Below are 17,127 nucleotides of genomic sequence, written 5' to 3' on the forward strand. Positions count from 1 at the left end.
GACAACCCCCCATTCAATTTTCAAACGTGTTCATTTCACTGATCACTGTCAGAGCCACCTAGAAGTCACTGCAACACTTGCGTCACAAAAGTAAGTAGCTAGCTTTAGACAACAATTGCAAAATATAGTTATGTTATAACAAAGCAATGTGCAATAGATGACTAGGACTTTAGGATTTATACTGCGCACAGTCAGATGTTTGTCCTAGCGGGCGAGCTATTTGCCTTTGAATTAGGTTAACTTTAATTAGTCTACCTTGCCATTAAATTCATTTTGCAACTTAAACTGATCCTCGACGGTATACGAAAAATAAGACCAATAGCTAGCTAGTTGGAAGTGATGCTACTTTCTTCGCTAAACCTGGGTTATGTAGCTAGTTAACTGAACAACAGATTGCCCTCCCACGCAGTTATGCATGGTGGTTGACAGTTGGAATGTTTTTACTTTCAGAATTCATTCAAGTTTCATATTCGAGGATATCTATGCTTGAGTTGGTTGAAGTGCTGTCAGACTGACTGGGTGAATTTGAGCGTCCTGGCTAGCTAGACTAGGGGTGTATTCATTAGTATGATTCCGTTGCAAACGTAACGTTTTGCAACGAAAACGAGTTTATATTGGCCAAACTCGGTATGTCCCTCCCCGTTTAGTGACATTTACTCTGGTTGCTTCCGTTTGTTTCCTAGAGTAAAAGTTTTGCAACGGAATCTGACTAATGAATACACCCCTGACATAAACCGGATGCTTGATATGCTGAAATGCCAGAGGCCAGACTGACCACACTGCGAGATTTGTTTGCCAACAAAAACAATCGTTTATTCAAATATTCCTAGGCGCATGGGATTTTCACATTCAAATAGCACTTACAACTTGGCCTATACTCAAGCAATAAGGCATCTCGGGGGTTTGTGGTATATGGCCAGTATACCAGGGCTAATGGCTGTTACGCGCGGCGCAACGCAGTGTCTGGATACCGTGATAAATTGGCAATATACCACCAACCCCTGAGGTGCCTTATTGCTATTATAAACTGGTTACCAACGTAATTAGAGCAGTAAACATGCATGTTTTGTTATACCCGTGGTATACCATCTGCTATTTAAAAAATTAGAGAGCCGCACGCGCTAGGAGCTCAGATGCAAAAATGTTATAAACTAATGTCCAACGTTTCGACAGACATGTCTTCAGGGTATAATGACAAACACTGCGGGGTGTCGAGTTTAGTGTCAATAGACACACAAGTGTCTGTAATCATGGCTGGGTGTGGCCTGATGTCTTAGTTTTTGCCTAACATTATTATTTGGAAACGGTATACTGATGATATTTTTGTTCTATGCAGGGGTGACGCAAAACAGCTCCCGTTGTTCCATGCTTTTTAAAATTCCTGTTCTGAGCATCTGAGATTTACTATGCAATCGGACACACGTCAAATCAGTTTCCTTGATCTTCTGATCTTGTGTGAAAATAATGTTCTATATACACTGATCTTTACAGGAAACCTACTGATCCTAACAGTTTGAGGGCTGATAGTTGTCACCCACTTACCTTAAAAAACAGTTTGCCCTACAGCCAATTCTGTCGAATGAAAATAATTTGCAAAAAACAATCAGATTCGACAGAAATATGGCTGAGACGCAAAGAAAATTCAAGGAGAGGGGGTACAAAAATGGTCAGATTAATACTGCCATTGAGAAAATTCTAAGCAAAGGTCAATCTCGCAAAAAGAAGCGTTCTTGCATTCTACCTACCCGCTATTCAAAGTGCTCCGAACAAATTAAGGGAATCGTTCACAAACATTGTCATATTCTAAGATCTGATGACAGTATCGGTAATGTTTTCGGACCCTCCCTTGGTCGTATTCTCGCGGGGCAGAAATCTCAGAGATCAATTGGTAAACCCTGATTTACCACTCCAACATATCGCTGCACAACATCTATTTGCGCCCCTACTGGATGGAAACTATAAGTGTAATGGCTGTGCTCAATGCAATGGCACTTATAAATGTAGATCCTTCAAACACCCCCAAACAGGGAAACAGATCCCAATCAAAGGTGTTATCACGTGCTCCACTAAGGCAGTTATTTATCTTATAACTTGTCCTTGTGGTAAAAATGATGTGGGTAAAACAAAGCGCACGTTAAAAGTACGAATCTCAGAGCATGTTAGCACCATTAGGTGCAAAAACTCAACTTACCCAGTTGCGGCCCACTTTTTGGAAGCAAACCACTCTGTCGTCCCTACGTTATATTGGCATCAAACATGTCACACTCCCTAGGAGAGGGGGTGACCTCGATAATTTATTGTTAAAATGAGAGGCTGCCTTGATCTTTAATTTAAAGACCCTTGCTCCCTTCGGTGTCAATGTAGACGTTGATCTGAAGCCATTATTGTGATTTTTCTATTGTAAATGTTTGTAGGCTTATGTAGCCAAATTGTATCTATGATCATATGCTATCCATTTGTTTTTTTGTATGCTATTTTAATATATGAGAATTAACCAATGATATCAGGCTGCACCCGGCCATGATTACAGACACCTGTGTGTGTCTTTTGACACTATATAAACTAGTGACCCCGAAGTGTTTGTCATTATGCCCTGATGAAGACAGCTTGTCTGTCGACACGTTGGACATTAGGTTATTACATTTTTGCATCTGAGCTCCTAGAGTGTGCGGCTCTCCTTTAATTTAAGTGTTCTACTCCGCTAGCCAGCACCTCGCCTAAATAGGTGTCCAGTTCTTTCGCCTCTATACCATCTGATATACCACGGCTGTCAGCCAATCAGCATTCAGGGCTCGAACCTCCCAAGTTTATATTATAAACCACAGGTATGACAACATTAAATATTTTCTGCTCTAGTTGCGTCTTGCCTAAGAACAGCCCTTAGCCGTGGTATATTGGCCATATTGGGCTCCCGAGTGGCGCAGCGGTCTAAGGCACTGCATCTCAGTGAAAGAGGCATCACTACAGTCCCTGGTTCAAATCCAGCCTGTATCACATCCGGTCGTGATTGGGAGTCCCATAGGGTGGCAGTCAATTGGCCCGGCGTCATCCGGTTTTGGCCAGGGTAGGCAGTCATTGTAAATAAGAATTTGTTCTAAACTGACTTGCCTAGTTAAATAAAGGTAAAATAAAAAATATATAAAAATAAATTCCACACCCCCCTCGGGCCTTATTGCTTAAATATACTATATTTGTAGTATTTAATACTAAAGTCTCTTTTTTTGCTTTTAAAAAGTTTAACAGTACTCTCATTAGTATTTTCTTCCAAAGGCAGCTATTTCATTTACAGTGAGGGGAAAAAAGTATTTGATCCCCTGCTGATTTTGTACGTTTGCCCACTGACAAAGAAATGATCAGTCTATAATTTTAATGGTAGGTTTATTTGAACAGTGAGAGACAGAATAACAACAACAAAATCCAGAAAAACATGTCAAAAATGTTATAAATTGATGTGCATTTTAATGAGGGAAATAAGTATTTGATTCCTCTGCAAAACATGACTTAGTATTTGGTGGCAAAACCCTTGTTGGCAATCACAGAGGTCAGATGTTTCTTGTAGTTGACCACCAGGTTTGCACACATCTCAGGAGGGATTTTGTCCCACTCCTCTTTGCAGATCTTCTCCAAGTCATTAAGGTATCGAGGCTGACGTTTGGCAACTCGAACCTTCAGCTCCCTCCACAGATTTTCTATGGGATTAAGGTCTGGAGACTGGCTAGGCCACTCCAGGACCTTAATGTGCTTCTTCTTGAGCCACTCCTTTGTTGCCTTGGCCGTGTGTTTTGGGTCATTGTCATGCAGGAATACCCATCCACGACCCATTTTCAATGCCCTGGCTGAGGGAAGGAGGTTCTCACCCAAGATTTGACGGTACATGGCCCCGTCCATCGTCCCTTTGATACGGTGAAGTTGTCCTGTCCCCTTAGCAGAAAAACATCCCCAAAGCATAATCTTTCCACCTCCATGTTTGATGGTGTTCTTGGGGTCATAGGCAGCATTCCTCCTCCTCCAAACACGGCGAGTTGAGTTGATGCCATAGAGCTCCATTTTGGTCTCATCTGACCACAACACTTTCACCCAGTTGTCCTCTGAATCATTCTCCACGAGGTGAGATCTTGCATGGAGCCCCAGGCTGAGGGAGATTGACAGTTCTTTTGTGTTTCTTCCATTTGCGAATAATCGCACCAACTGTTGTCACCTTCTCACCAAGCTGCTTGGCGATGGTCTTGTAGCCCATTCCAGCCTTGTGTAGGTCTACAATCTTGTCCCTGACATCCTTGGAGAGCTCTTTGGTCTTGGCCATGGTGGAGAGTTTGGAATCTGATTGATTGATTGCTTCTGTGGACAGGTGTCTTTTATACAGGTAACAAGCTGAGATTAGGAGCACTCCCTTTAAGAGTGTGCTCCTAATCTCAGCTCGTTACCTGTATAAAATACACTTGGGAGCCAGAAATCTTTCTGATTGAGAGGGGGTCAAATACTTATTTCCCTCATTAAAATACAAATAAATGTATAACATTTTTGACATGCGTTTTTTTCTGGATTTTTGTTGTTGTTATGCTATCTCTCACTGTTCAAATAAACCTACCATTAAAATTATAGACTGATAATTTCTTTGTTAGTGGGCAAATGTACAAAATCAGCAGGTGATCAAATACTTTTTTCCCTCACTGTAGTTGCAATAGCAATGGGGCACAAAACAGATTAGTTTGTCTGAATCCATGGGATAAAAGTGAGAATAATTTTTGTCTGAAATATTTTCATCAAAGTGTATTTTCTTGTAATGAATTGACACATGTTTTGTATCTCCTCTCTCCAGTGGGTCCCTACACAATCACTTACTTTGGAGTCCGAGGTATGTGGAGCCAGTTAATCCTATTCAACATCACATGACAGAGCCTGGTTGTTGTTTTGAAGTAATAATAGCCTACCATTGGAGAGTGCATGGTTGTTCATGCATTCCCTGTTATAATACGCTTTTTATATTGATAATATAGCTAACTATTACCAAATCTTTCCTGCAATTGGACCGTCTCTTTTAAAAAATGGTGTATGTATTCGAAGACAATAGCCTTGCACCTGTTACTGCTCACATTCATGAAATGTGAACTTATTTAGTGTCATATCCAAAGACCTTATCTCCATCATTCATTACCCAGTAGCCTACTGCAGCAGCTTGACTCAATACTCAATATTGTGTTTCTATTGATTTTATAACATAAACTGGAGGTGAAGTCATTCCAGGTCATCTTAACACCATGTGTGAACTTTCACACAGGTTTTATGACCTGGATTTCACCCACAATGGCTGTTTACCTTGCAGCCTCACCCATCACTTTTGATTGTTATCACAGAAAATACTTGGACTACTAGGTTGGCTCAGCTGGCCCCCTATTATTTGACGCATGCTGGTCATTTATGAACATTTGAACATCTTGGTCATGTTCTGTTATAATCTCCACCCGGCACAGCCAGAAGAGGACTGGCCACCCCTCATAGCCTGGTTCCTCTAGGTTTCTTCCTAGGTTTTGGCCTTTCTAGGGAGTTTTTCCTAGCCACTGTGCTTCTACACCTGCATTGCTTGCTGTTTGGGGTTTTAGGCTGGGTTTCTGTACAGCACTTTGAGATATCAGCTAATGTAAGAAGGGCTATATAAATAAATTTGATCACCGTTCATACACTTAAAACGGTATGTGTTCCTTCTGTGTCTGCTGCTTACATTATTCATGGGGCTTTAGCACCGAGAAGGGCTGGCTTTCAGTCAGGAGGAGCATGTGACCCAGGTTAATGTGGGGTGAACAATCATGTCATGGGACTAGGGTTTCACATTTTGGGGAATATTCAGAGGTGGGAATTAATGGGAATCTATGGGAATTAACAGAAATATATGCAAATTAATATTAATACCATTTAAATGTAGATGTTTTTTGAATTGGATATATTTACCATATATGGAGACAGAAACAAACCTTTTACCTTATCATAAGTAGACATAATTGCAAATTATTAAATCCTTCCAATATAATTTTTTTTTAAACTATTTAGTTACAAATTGAACTTCAATTAAATTAGTTGACTCTTCACATGGGATAATTTCACTGAGCAACAAAAGGGAATATTGAATGATCCATCGCATCACCCAAAAACGTTTTCAAAATGCATCTGTAAAATGATAGTCTAGAAACTAAAGCTTTGGTTGTCTTCCTCTCAGGCTTTCATGTCTTCTCCCTGGACCTCCTCAATGTCCACCTCTTGAACATCAGACTCTGAGGCCTCATCTTCACTGTCACTTTCCAACCTTGTTGAGGATGGCTCGTTGTCAGGCTCAAACACCCTCAAATTTGCCTGGAAGGCCACCAATTTTTCAACTCTTGTATTGGTCAGCCTGTTGCGTGCTTTGGTGTGTGTGTGTGTTCCAAAACAAGGCCCAGTTGCACACTGAGGTGGCTAATGTTGGTTGGAGTTGGAGGATGATGGAGGCAACAGGGGAAAGAGCCTCAGATCCACAAAGTCCCTTCCACCAGGTGGCTGATGAGATATGTTGGCACGACTGCCATATTGCATCTCCGTCCCAAAGCCCTTGCTTGGAAGTGTACTTCGCCAGACTGCCAAGAACCTTGCCCTCATCCAGGCCAAGGTGGCGAGACATGGTAGTGATGACGCTATAGGCCTTGTTGATCTCTGCACCAGACAGGATGATCTTGCCAACATAATTGGGGTCCAACATGTACGCTGCGGCGTGTATGGGCTTCAGGCAGAAGTCTTCATGATTTTTGATGTATTTCAGAAATTCAGTTTCCTCTGCTTGGAGCAACAGTGAATAGGTTTCAGGCTGCTTACCACTCTCTCCTAAAATACATAATCCAGGAAGATTCTCTTGATGGGCCTGTCCATATTGACAGACTGTGATATGGCCATTTCCAGGAGAGACTCCTCCCCTCCAGGAGACTGTCAAACATGATGACAACACCACCCCAACGGGTGTTGCTGGACAGCTTCAATGTGGTGCTCTTATTCTTCTCACTTTGCTTGGTGAGGTAGATTGCTGCTATAACTTGATGACCCTTCACATACCTAACCATTTTCCTTGGCTCACTTGTAGAGTGTATCCATTGTTTTCAATGTCATGATGTCCTTGAGGAGCAGATTCTATGCATGAGCAGCACAGCCAATGGGTGTGATGTGAGGGTAGGACTCCTCCAATTTAAACCAAGCAGCCTTCATGTGCACAGAATTCTGTCACCAGTGCAAATACCTTCTGTGATCCAAGGTCATTGATGACTGCCTTCAGCTCATCTGCAATGTAGAGACTGGTGTGTCTGTTGTCCCTTGTGTCTGTGCTCTTGTAGAATACTGGTTGAGGGGTGGAGACGATGTAGTTAATTATTCCTTGTCCACGAACATTCGACCACCCATCAGAGATGATTGCAATACAGTCTGCTTTCTCTATGATTTGCTTGACCATCACTTGAACTCTGTTGAACTCTGCAACCAGCTAATGAGTAGATAAAGCATGTCTAGTTGGAGGGGTGGGTGTATGCTGGGCGAAGTACATTCAGAAATCTCTTCCAATACACATTACCTGTGAGCATCAGAGGTGAACTAGTTGCACACACAGCTTGAGCAAGACATTCATCAACATTTCTCTGACTATGTTCCTCCATTCAGTCAAAAAAACTTCTGATTCCAGGAGGACCATGAGCTGTTGATATCGATAATGTGTCTGATTCATCATTTTCACCTTGAATAGAAGTAGAGGGACTTTTGTCAGAGGTTGCTTGTTGTGAGCGCTGAGGGAACTTTGTCACTTGGCCAGATGATTCTGCATCTTTGTTGCATTCTTCACATATGATTTGGCACAGTATTTGCAAATGTACACAGCTTTTCCTTCTACATTAGCTGCAGTGAAATGTCTCCACACATCAGATAATGCCCGTGGCATTTTCCTGTAAAGAAATGAAAAAATTTAGTAAATAAAAACCAAATACAACTCCATGTACAAATAAATAGTTAAGCAGTTAGATTAAACAACTCCTTTGTAAGATACATGTTTTAAAATTAAACATGTAAGGAAACAGTTGAATCAACACTCCTCAGTTAGCAGGCTCAAGCAAGCTAAAACCCACATGGTAGCAAAAACTAACTAGCAGAAATTGTTAACAAGTTAGAAATTATGTAAACACACTTTGCCGTAGGCTACTATTTGCAAGTTAACAAAAAATCATGTATGTCATTAAAAAAAATTCACCCCACCCAGTATTGTAATCAAAACTTACCAGAAAGCATGTAGCCCTTGGCTCAGACAGCATAGTAGTGTGGGCTCAATGGCATCTCATTAGTGTGCAAGATCTTGAGAATGCACTGTACATGTGATGGAAGAATGCACTGCACATGTGATGGAAGAATGCACTGCACATGTGATGGAAGAATGCACTGTGCATGCAGAGGATTGCAATTCCATTGAATTGGGGAGAGTTTAACCAAAATATGCCACAAGACCTAGAATTGCCTTGTGTGTATCCCACAAAAAAAGGTTCACTATTATAAGCTAACTTTTTTTTGATGAATTTAAGCAAAATTCCCGGACTTAACTTCCCATTAAAAATGTTATTAAATTTACAGGTAAGTTTCTGACCCTTTGTAACCCGACATGGGACTAAAGGTTCATTGACTTGAACCCAAAAAATATTTTGTACTTGAATAATCAAGGTCGTATAAATCATCCCAGAGATAAAATAGCCTTTTTATTTCTGGATATAAGCTGCCTTTTTATAGACCTACTACTGTACATCAACAAGAAAGCAAACTTTGCACCCCTTAATATTTTACTTCGGCTTACAGTCTTACATGTTTATTTTTTATCTAGTCTGGAATGCATATATTTACACAACACTAGTGCTATTTATAACGCGTTAGATCTGTGCCAAAGTGTCTTATGATTGAGAGCTGCTTTGTTTTTGTTGACCTGTTCTAACTGTCTCTTGTACCACAGGGCGCTGTGGAGCTATGAGGATCATGATGGCCGACCAGGGCCAGGAGTGGAAGGAGATCCTGATGGACTTCTCTGACTGGATGAAAGGAGATCTGAAAGCCTCTTGTGTGAGTGGGGAATGGATCATTCTTTTGTTACCATCTTTCATTTGTCAACCTGTTCAGTTTAGCCAGGGATGATGGTCTGTTAATAACAGCTGGGATGTGCTTTTAAAGGAAAACTGGTTTGTTTAGTGTACACTGTTTGTTTCAACAATCTCTGCCTGTACATTCCATTATTCATATTGAAGTAAAGCGATTTTACCTCATTAACTCAGTTGCCATCAATGTAGAGTTTATTCAGCTACAATAAATATGTAAACCCCATGTCCCTTTTTAGTTGTTACAATCTATAATAAATAACACAACTTCATTTTTTGGTTTAAGGTATTTGGTCAGTTGCCCAAGTTTGAAGATGGAGGATTGGCCCTGTACCAATCCAATGCCATTCTGAGGCACTTGGGCCGCAATCATGGTAATTGATCTGAATTGTAATGTCATATACACAGAGTATACAAAACATTAAGAACACCTGCTCTTTCCATGGTATAGGCTGACCAGGTGAAAGCTATGATCCCTAATTAATGTCACTTGTTAAATGAAGGGGAGGAGACAGGTAGAGGGAATTTTAAGCCTTGAAGACATGGATTGTGTATGTGCCATTGAGGGTGAATGGGCAAGACAAAATATTTAATTGCCTTTGAATGAGGTATGGTAGTAGGTGCCAGGCACATCGGTTTGTGTCAAGAACTGCAACATTGCTGAGTTTTTTCACACTCAACAGTTTCCTGTGTGTATCAAGAATGGTCCACCACCCAAAGGACATCCAGCCAACTAGACATAACTGTGGGAAGCATTGGAGTCAACATGGGCCAGTATCCCTGTGGAACGCTTTTGGAGTGGGGGGGGGGGGGGGGTTTCTAATGTTTGATATTTACATTGTTTTCCTCACTCCATTTATCCTTTATAATCTCTCAAATATTAGACTGAAATGTTTCACCTAACTCTTACACACACAGATGCCTATGGGAAAGATGGAAAGGAGGCCGCCCTCATTGACATGATGTGTGATGGCGTTGAGGACCTTCGTCTTAAATATGTAAAAATGATTTACCAGGAATACGTAAGTATTCACCAAGGCTGAAATTCTGACTAAGGGTACAGTTCATACAAAATGTTACCTTTACTAATGCAGTGCAGTAAAAAAAAACATTTGGTTCAATGTGTGGCGCCTGACAACGTGACCGGTAAAATAAAAAACATTTGATATCTGAAATATACAATACACCTGCAGTGAAGCCGCTCAACAACTACATCATACCAGTCATCCAACAGACTCCCACTCAGAGCGACACACAGGGTCAATGCCCTGCTCAACGGCACGTTGACAGATCTCCCACCAGGCCAAAAAACGTGAACCCAAACCCAAAAAAAAGAAGAAAAAAAAAAGAAAGTAAAACAAAGGACATCAAGGACAACTAAAATCATAACAGCAATGCCAACTGTATATGTTTGCATGTCTGGCACTATTACATGTATGTGTGTCTTCTAGTATGTGTTTTTTTGAATGAGAGTGTGTGTGTGTATATGCATGTGTACAAACACCTGCACGGCATCAGCCTCAGGCAAACCGGCATTAGTTGTAAAAACACTGTCCCTCAGTGCCATTCAAACATAATTTTTTTTAAATGTCATAATAAAAAGTATATTTGACCATCATTCTATCTCCCGCACAGCAACTCCACTTGTCTCCAATTCCACATCCCAACCCTCAGCTTCCCTCAGCCCATCCCATCTATCTCTGCTGGCCACCCACTTCGGCTTTCTACGCAACACGTCTTTCAACTATGCTGTGATGTTTAACGTACAATTTCAATCTATCTAATTGAATAGAATCCACAGATTGCGAGTTGAAGATAAATACTTTTACTAAGAGTATTAATATATACGTAATTGACTGACCCGGTCTCTCCAGATCTCCTAACAGTACTATTTCTAGGGTCAATTTTAGATCAATGCTATGCATTTTCAGCCATTCCTGAACCTGAGACCAGAAACAGGCTACCTGAGGACAATACCAAAACAAATGGTCTATTGATTCTGTATCCTCACAACAAAATCTGCAGAGCTTAGATTATTTTATGCCCCAAATATTCAAAATGTTGTTGGTTGCAAGAATTCTATATAATAATTTTAGCTGAAAAGCACGAAGTCTTGAATCTTGCGTTGTTTTACATATTAACTCATACACCCTGTACCATGGAATTGGTACATCAAAAATCTCTAACCAACTATTTTGCAATCTGTATGGCACAGTTGTCAACATCCTGGTCCTTAAATGAAACTGGTATACTTTCCTATTTATGCTATTTTTATCCCTCCACAAGTTTTGATCCTTTATATTGGACAGAGAGCCCAGTTCCCTGCCTCCTCCCGCTGCCACCTGCCTCCTCCATTTTTGGGGTAATGCTGTACTCAATTGGTTATACTCTTGGAGTAGACCTTCCCGTACAATTCTGATAACTCCATCAAGGACACAACTCTACCATTCCAATTTACAATATCATTTAAGAACAAAATATTCTTTTCAAACATCTTTCCCATAAATACAGGTATTTTATCAACCAGCACATTTGAGTTCAGCCATAATATTCGTTGTAATATTTGTTCCATCTTTTCAGGGGGATGAAACTGAAATTGTAGCCAGCTCTGCAATGCTTGTTTGAAAAGAAGACATACTTTGAAAAAAGGATCATTTTCAATTAATCGTAAATGAGACATGGCAATCTGCAAAAAGGCCATTTTTAAACAATGGATGAGCTTTTCTTTGTCATCTACTTGAGAACCATTTAGGGTTCAAATTTTTTTTGAATAAGTGAAGCTTTTAGAGAGGTTTAGTGCTTTTATATTTAATAATCTCAACCCACACTATTCATTAAATGGATATGCACGTTTTACTTTGTCTGGTTTAGCATCCCAGATGAAGCTAAATATTTTTTGCTCATATGATTTGAAAAACAAATCATCAGGAGTAGGCAGCGACATAAGTAAGTGAGACCGGGAAGATTTTAATTTACCGGCCATTTGAGAAATTTTTCGGACCCATATGCATTGGGTGCATAATCCAGTAGGGCGTCCACCCATGGTGCTCAGAATGACAGAAATCACATTTAGATTATGGTAATACATCTTAACAGAATTTTGTCATTTTCAAACATTTGTCAAAATGCAATTTGGGGAAAAACACCATTCTAAACTGCGCACGTGGGAAAACACTATTCTAAACAGTGCACCTGATAGCGGTTCCATATGTGACGGAGATGAAAATCTGTTATCTAAAGATGCAACAACTAGGATGGGTTGCTAATATGATTGTGCATTTGGCTGCATTAGGCTTTCAACTTTCTATTTTAATTATGATTTTTATGATTAACCACATGACAATGATTTTGAGAAACAAAAACATTGTTATTGAAATGAAGCTGTTCCGGGAGTATCATAACTGGCACACAGAACAGTGGAAATGGTAGGATAAATTGTATGCTAACCCCAAACTTGAAATTCATCTGCCGCCTATGAAGTCTTTATAAAATAATTGCCTCCACGTTGTCATGGTCAGATTTTGCCTTTAGGCTACTTTGAAGCAAGGTAAGACATGCCACATAATATGAAATGAAACATTCAAATTTCAAACGATTAAGTACAATTGAAGTCGGAAGTTTACATACACCTTAGCCAAATACATTTAAACTCTGTTTTTCACAATTCCTGACATTTAATCCTAGTAAAAATTCCCTGTTTTAGGTCAGTTAGGATCACCACTTTATTTTAAGAATGTGAAATGTCAGAATAATAGTAGAGAGAATGATTGATTGATTGATTTATTTCATCACATTCCTAGTGGGTCAGAAGTTTACATACACGCAATTAGTATTTGGTAGCATTGCCTTTTAAATTGTTTAACTTGGGTCAAATGTTTCGGGTAGCCTTCCACAAGCTTCCCACAATAAGTTAGGTGAATTTTGTCCCATTCCTCCTGACAGAGCTGGTGTAACTGAGTCAAGTTTGTAGGCCTCCTTGCTCGCACATGCTTTTTCAGTTCTGCCCACAAATGTTCTATAGGATTGAGGTCAGGGTTTTGTGATGGCCTCTCCAATACCTTGACTTTGTTGTCCTTAAGACATTTTGCCACACAACTTTTGAAGTATGCTTGGGGTCATTGTCCATTTGGAATACCCATTTGAGACCAAGCTTTAACTTCATGACTGATGTCTTGAGATGTTGCTTCAATATATCCACATAATTTTCCTGCCTCATGATGCCATCTATTTTGTGAAGTGCACCAGTCCCTTCTGCAACAAAGCACCCCCACAACATGGTGCTGCCACCCCCGTGCTTCACGGTTGGGATGGTGTTTTTCGGCTTGCAAGCCTCCCCCTTTTTCCTCCAAACATAACGGTGGTCATTATGGCCAAACAGTTCTATTTTTGTTTCATCAGACCAGAGGCCATTTCTCCAAAAAGTACAATCTTTGTCCCCATGTGCAGTTGCAAATCGGCGGTTTTGGAGCAGTGGCTTCTTCCTTGCTGAGCGGCCTTTCAGGTTACGTCGATATAGGACCCGTTTTACTGTGGATATAGATACTTTTGTACTGGTTTTCTCCAGCATCTTCACAAGGTCCTTTGCTGTTGTTCTGGGATTGATTTGCACTTTTCGCACCAAAGTACGTTCATCTCTAGGAGACAGAACGCGTCTCCTTCCTGAGTGGTATGAAGGCAGCGTGGTCCCATGTTGTTTATACTTGCGTACTATTGTTTGTACATATGAACGTGGTACCTTCAGGCGTTTGGAAATTGCTCCCAAGGATGAACCACACTTGTAGAGGTCTATAATTTCTCTTCTGAGGTCTTGGCTGATTTATTTGGATTTTCCCATGTCAAGCAAAGAGGCACTGAGTTTGACGGTAGGCCTTGAAATACATCCACAGGTACACCTCCAATTGACTCAAATGATGTCAATTAGCCTATCAGAAGCTTATAAAGTCATGACATAATTTTCTGGAATTTTCCAAGCTGTTTAAAGGCACAATTAATTTAGTATATGTGAATTTCTGACCCACTGGAATTGTGGTACAGTGAAATAATCTGTCTGTAAACAATTGTTGGAAAAATTACTTGTGTCATGCACAAAGTAGATGTCCTAACTGACTTGCCAAAACTATAGTTTGTTAACAAGAAATTTGTGGAGTGGTTGAAAAACTAGTTTTAATGACTCCAGCCTAAGTGTATGTAAACTTCAGACTTCAACTGTAGATTGTCAACTTGATTCATGACAATCCTTGCTAGCTAAGATTTTGAAAGTATGATATTGACATGATCAGTCTAATCAAAGCTACATTAGATATAAATCCAAGGGCCTTGAATTTTCAAGCTCTCCCTGTAGATTTTGCGGTGACGTATTGTCCCCATGAGTGACAGAACACTGAGCCAATCCCGGGACAACTAGAGAACATTACCAACCCATACGCTCCGTATTTTCTGCTGGTCACCCCACCGCAGAAAGCACTGAGCTAGGCTGAAACACCTGCATTTGGAAACCGCCTTACTCAAGGAAGCAAAAAAAGACACCGTGTTTTGTATGCGGCTTTATTACTCAATGATTTGTTTTTTTACCTTGTTTGCAAACTGATATGTGACATGTATTAATGCCAAAGTAACATGCAAATAAATAGCTAAACAGATGGGGCTGAACACAGGCTCTGCTCTGAATGATGGGTCACCATTGAATAAGATACATGATGACTAACAATACACACAGGCCAATTTTTTTTATTCCCCCAAAAGTATGCAAATTAATCTATAGACCGATAAGCATTATGTTGAAATGTATTTCCATCGACTGGTATTTCCATCAATTAATACAAAGCATTATTTTGCAACGTTTTCTTTTTTTTCTCCCAGTCATTTTGGCAGGTAACAGTTGTATTTATTGGCTTTTCATTTGCAAGCAAACGGAAACCCTGGTAGCTTAATGTGTAAACATTTATGAAGTGTCATTATTAAACACTTTCTCTTTTTTTGTAGGATACTGGTAAAGACCCATACATCAAAGACCTTCCTAACCACCTCGACAAGTTTGAAGCTGTGATGGCCAAAAACAAGACTGGTTTTCTCGTTGGTGACAAGGTAACCAATCCTGCAATGCACAAACAAAAAGAAGGCTATTGAATTATGGAGTAAGTTACCAAAATGTATTCATTAAATGGTTCGGTTCTCTTGTATTCACAGTACTGTCTGTTACCTATCACAGAACTAGAATGAGTAGAACATGCATCGCCATTCAAGTTAAATGCCATCATGAGAGAGTCTGTTTCTATGTTCCCTATCCTACATAGCCTTCGTTTGCTGACTACAGTCTGTTTGAAGTGCTGCTCAACCACCTGGTGCTCTGCTCCAGTTGCCTGGATACCTTCCCCTCCCTGAAGAGCTTTGTCGAGAAGATGTCAGCCCGTCCCAAAATCAAGGCCTTCCTGGGCTCTGACGCCTACAAAAAACTGCCCATTAATGGCAATGGCAAACAGTGAAATTCCTGAACAAAGAAGGCTAGATTCCATCCATTTACCTTCGCTGTAACCTGAACGGTTTTGGATAATAGCAATGTTTTACAAGTCCATCTTACACATTAGCCCACAAACGTGTTAACTAAATGTACAATTGTTAGCTACTGAGTAGATTAATTTTCATATGTTAAAAATAAAGGACTTTTTGAGAGAAGTATCCAGGTCTTTATGGAAAAAGCACTTTTGAACGTTACTGAAATTATTTGTATACACTTCTCTGCAGTTCATTCTCTGCAGTTCTGTGAATATTATGATAACCAGCCATGTAGCAGAATGGTACATACAGTATGGGGATTCCTGGTCAGTTGCACAACTGACTGCATTCAACCAAAATGTGTCTTCCGCATTTAACCCAACCCCACGGAATCAGCGAGGTGCCTTAAGCAACGTCATGGCCGAGGAGTTGTTGGGGCAGAACGGCTGATTTTACCTAAATCCACTTCTGATTTGTATTAGTCTATAAATAAATCTCTGCCAAAATTCGGCATCTCTCCAATGTCTTATTCGACTAGTATTTTTGAAAGTGTAAGGATACTAATTAAGCCATAGTTGTTCTGAAATGTTTATTGAAATGAATTATTCATTTCAGTTGCCTATCCTGACATGAAGTTTGTTCTATAGAAAATATTTGACTCTTGCCACAAAATTAAGGAAATTAGAAGAGGGGTGGTTCTGTCAGGGGGGAGATTTTCGGCACAACACCGGCTCAGGGATTCGAAACGGCAACCTTTCGGTTACTGGCCCAACTCTCTGAACCACTAGGCTACTGTACATGTCGCCCCACACCTGTGCCGGGGGAGTTCTCTCCTCTGGGAAAATCCTGTCTTCGGTTACATTCAGTAGATGATCAGTAAGGAGTACTCCTCTCCTTGGTTCAATTCAGTAGAAGGTGTAGGAGAAACTTCATGACTATGGGTGATTTTCCAGTATCTAGACTGTTCTCCCAGTAGTAGTAAGCAGAATCAACATAAGGTTATTTAATAGACATGTGCAAGCAGAATAATGGCTGAGCTCAGGTGAATGAACAGAGCTAGGTCAACATGTAAAAACAGAATGTAAGCAGAAAATGTATGCCTGTGCTGTTATAGGCCTGAGGGAAGTCATTATCTGGGTCTGTGACTAGCATTGAGACATGCAATTGCATTATGTATGTATGTATGCCTGTGCTGTTCTAGGCCTGAGGGAAGTCATTGCCTGGTCCTGTGACTGGCTTTAGGGCATGTAGTTGTATTGTATGTCTGTGCCATTACAGGCTTGGGGAGAGCCATCGTGTAGTCCTATGAGTATCATTGGACAGACACCTGCATTATGTGTCTTATTTTTTGTATCATTGCCATGGTTACGCCAACAACAGAATCTGTAGACAAGCAAGAATTGAGACAAAGATAATGGTGGTGAGAGGCCAAGGGGTGTTAATCATCTACATAGAGGGGAGTGACCGTGTGTTATCTGAAAGTGGAAACCTATAAAGCCTGTGA

The 17,127-nt window shown here is 40.4% G+C and overlaps 1 protein-coding gene across 1 annotated transcript; it reads left to right on the forward strand.

Annotated features, from left to right (window-relative positions):
* LOC115170171 (glutathione S-transferase P) lies at positions 1 to 16,145 on the forward strand. The gene is made up of 7 exons (XM_029726536.1): positions 1 to 90; positions 4,820 to 4,855; positions 8,993 to 9,099; positions 9,418 to 9,505; positions 10,050 to 10,153; positions 15,114 to 15,215; positions 15,425 to 16,145. Coding segments are annotated over exons 1-7 (627 nt in total). The 5' UTR covers positions 1 to 89; the 3' UTR covers positions 15,614 to 16,145.
* Positions 16,146 to 17,127: the final 982 nt, after the last annotated feature.

The sequence above is a fragment of the Salmo trutta genome, chromosome 3 (genome assembly GCF_901001165.1).
Source record: "Salmo trutta chromosome 3, fSalTru1.1, whole genome shotgun sequence".
NCBI classification, from domain to species: Eukaryota; Metazoa; Chordata; class Actinopteri; order Salmoniformes; family Salmonidae; genus Salmo; species Salmo trutta.

What these genes read in the sequence shown, in the direction of transcription:
- LOC115170171 (XM_029726536.1), top strand. An exon ending in GCACTTGGGCCGCAATCATG is followed by an intron (nt 9,506 to 10,049) that starts GTAATTGATCTG and finishes TTACACACACAG; the next exon opens with ATGCCTATGGGAAAGATGGA. An exon ending in GTTTTCTCGTTGGTGACAAG is followed by an intron (nt 15,216 to 15,424) that starts GTAACCAATCCT and finishes TATCCTACATAG; the next exon opens with CCTTCGTTTGCTGACTACAG.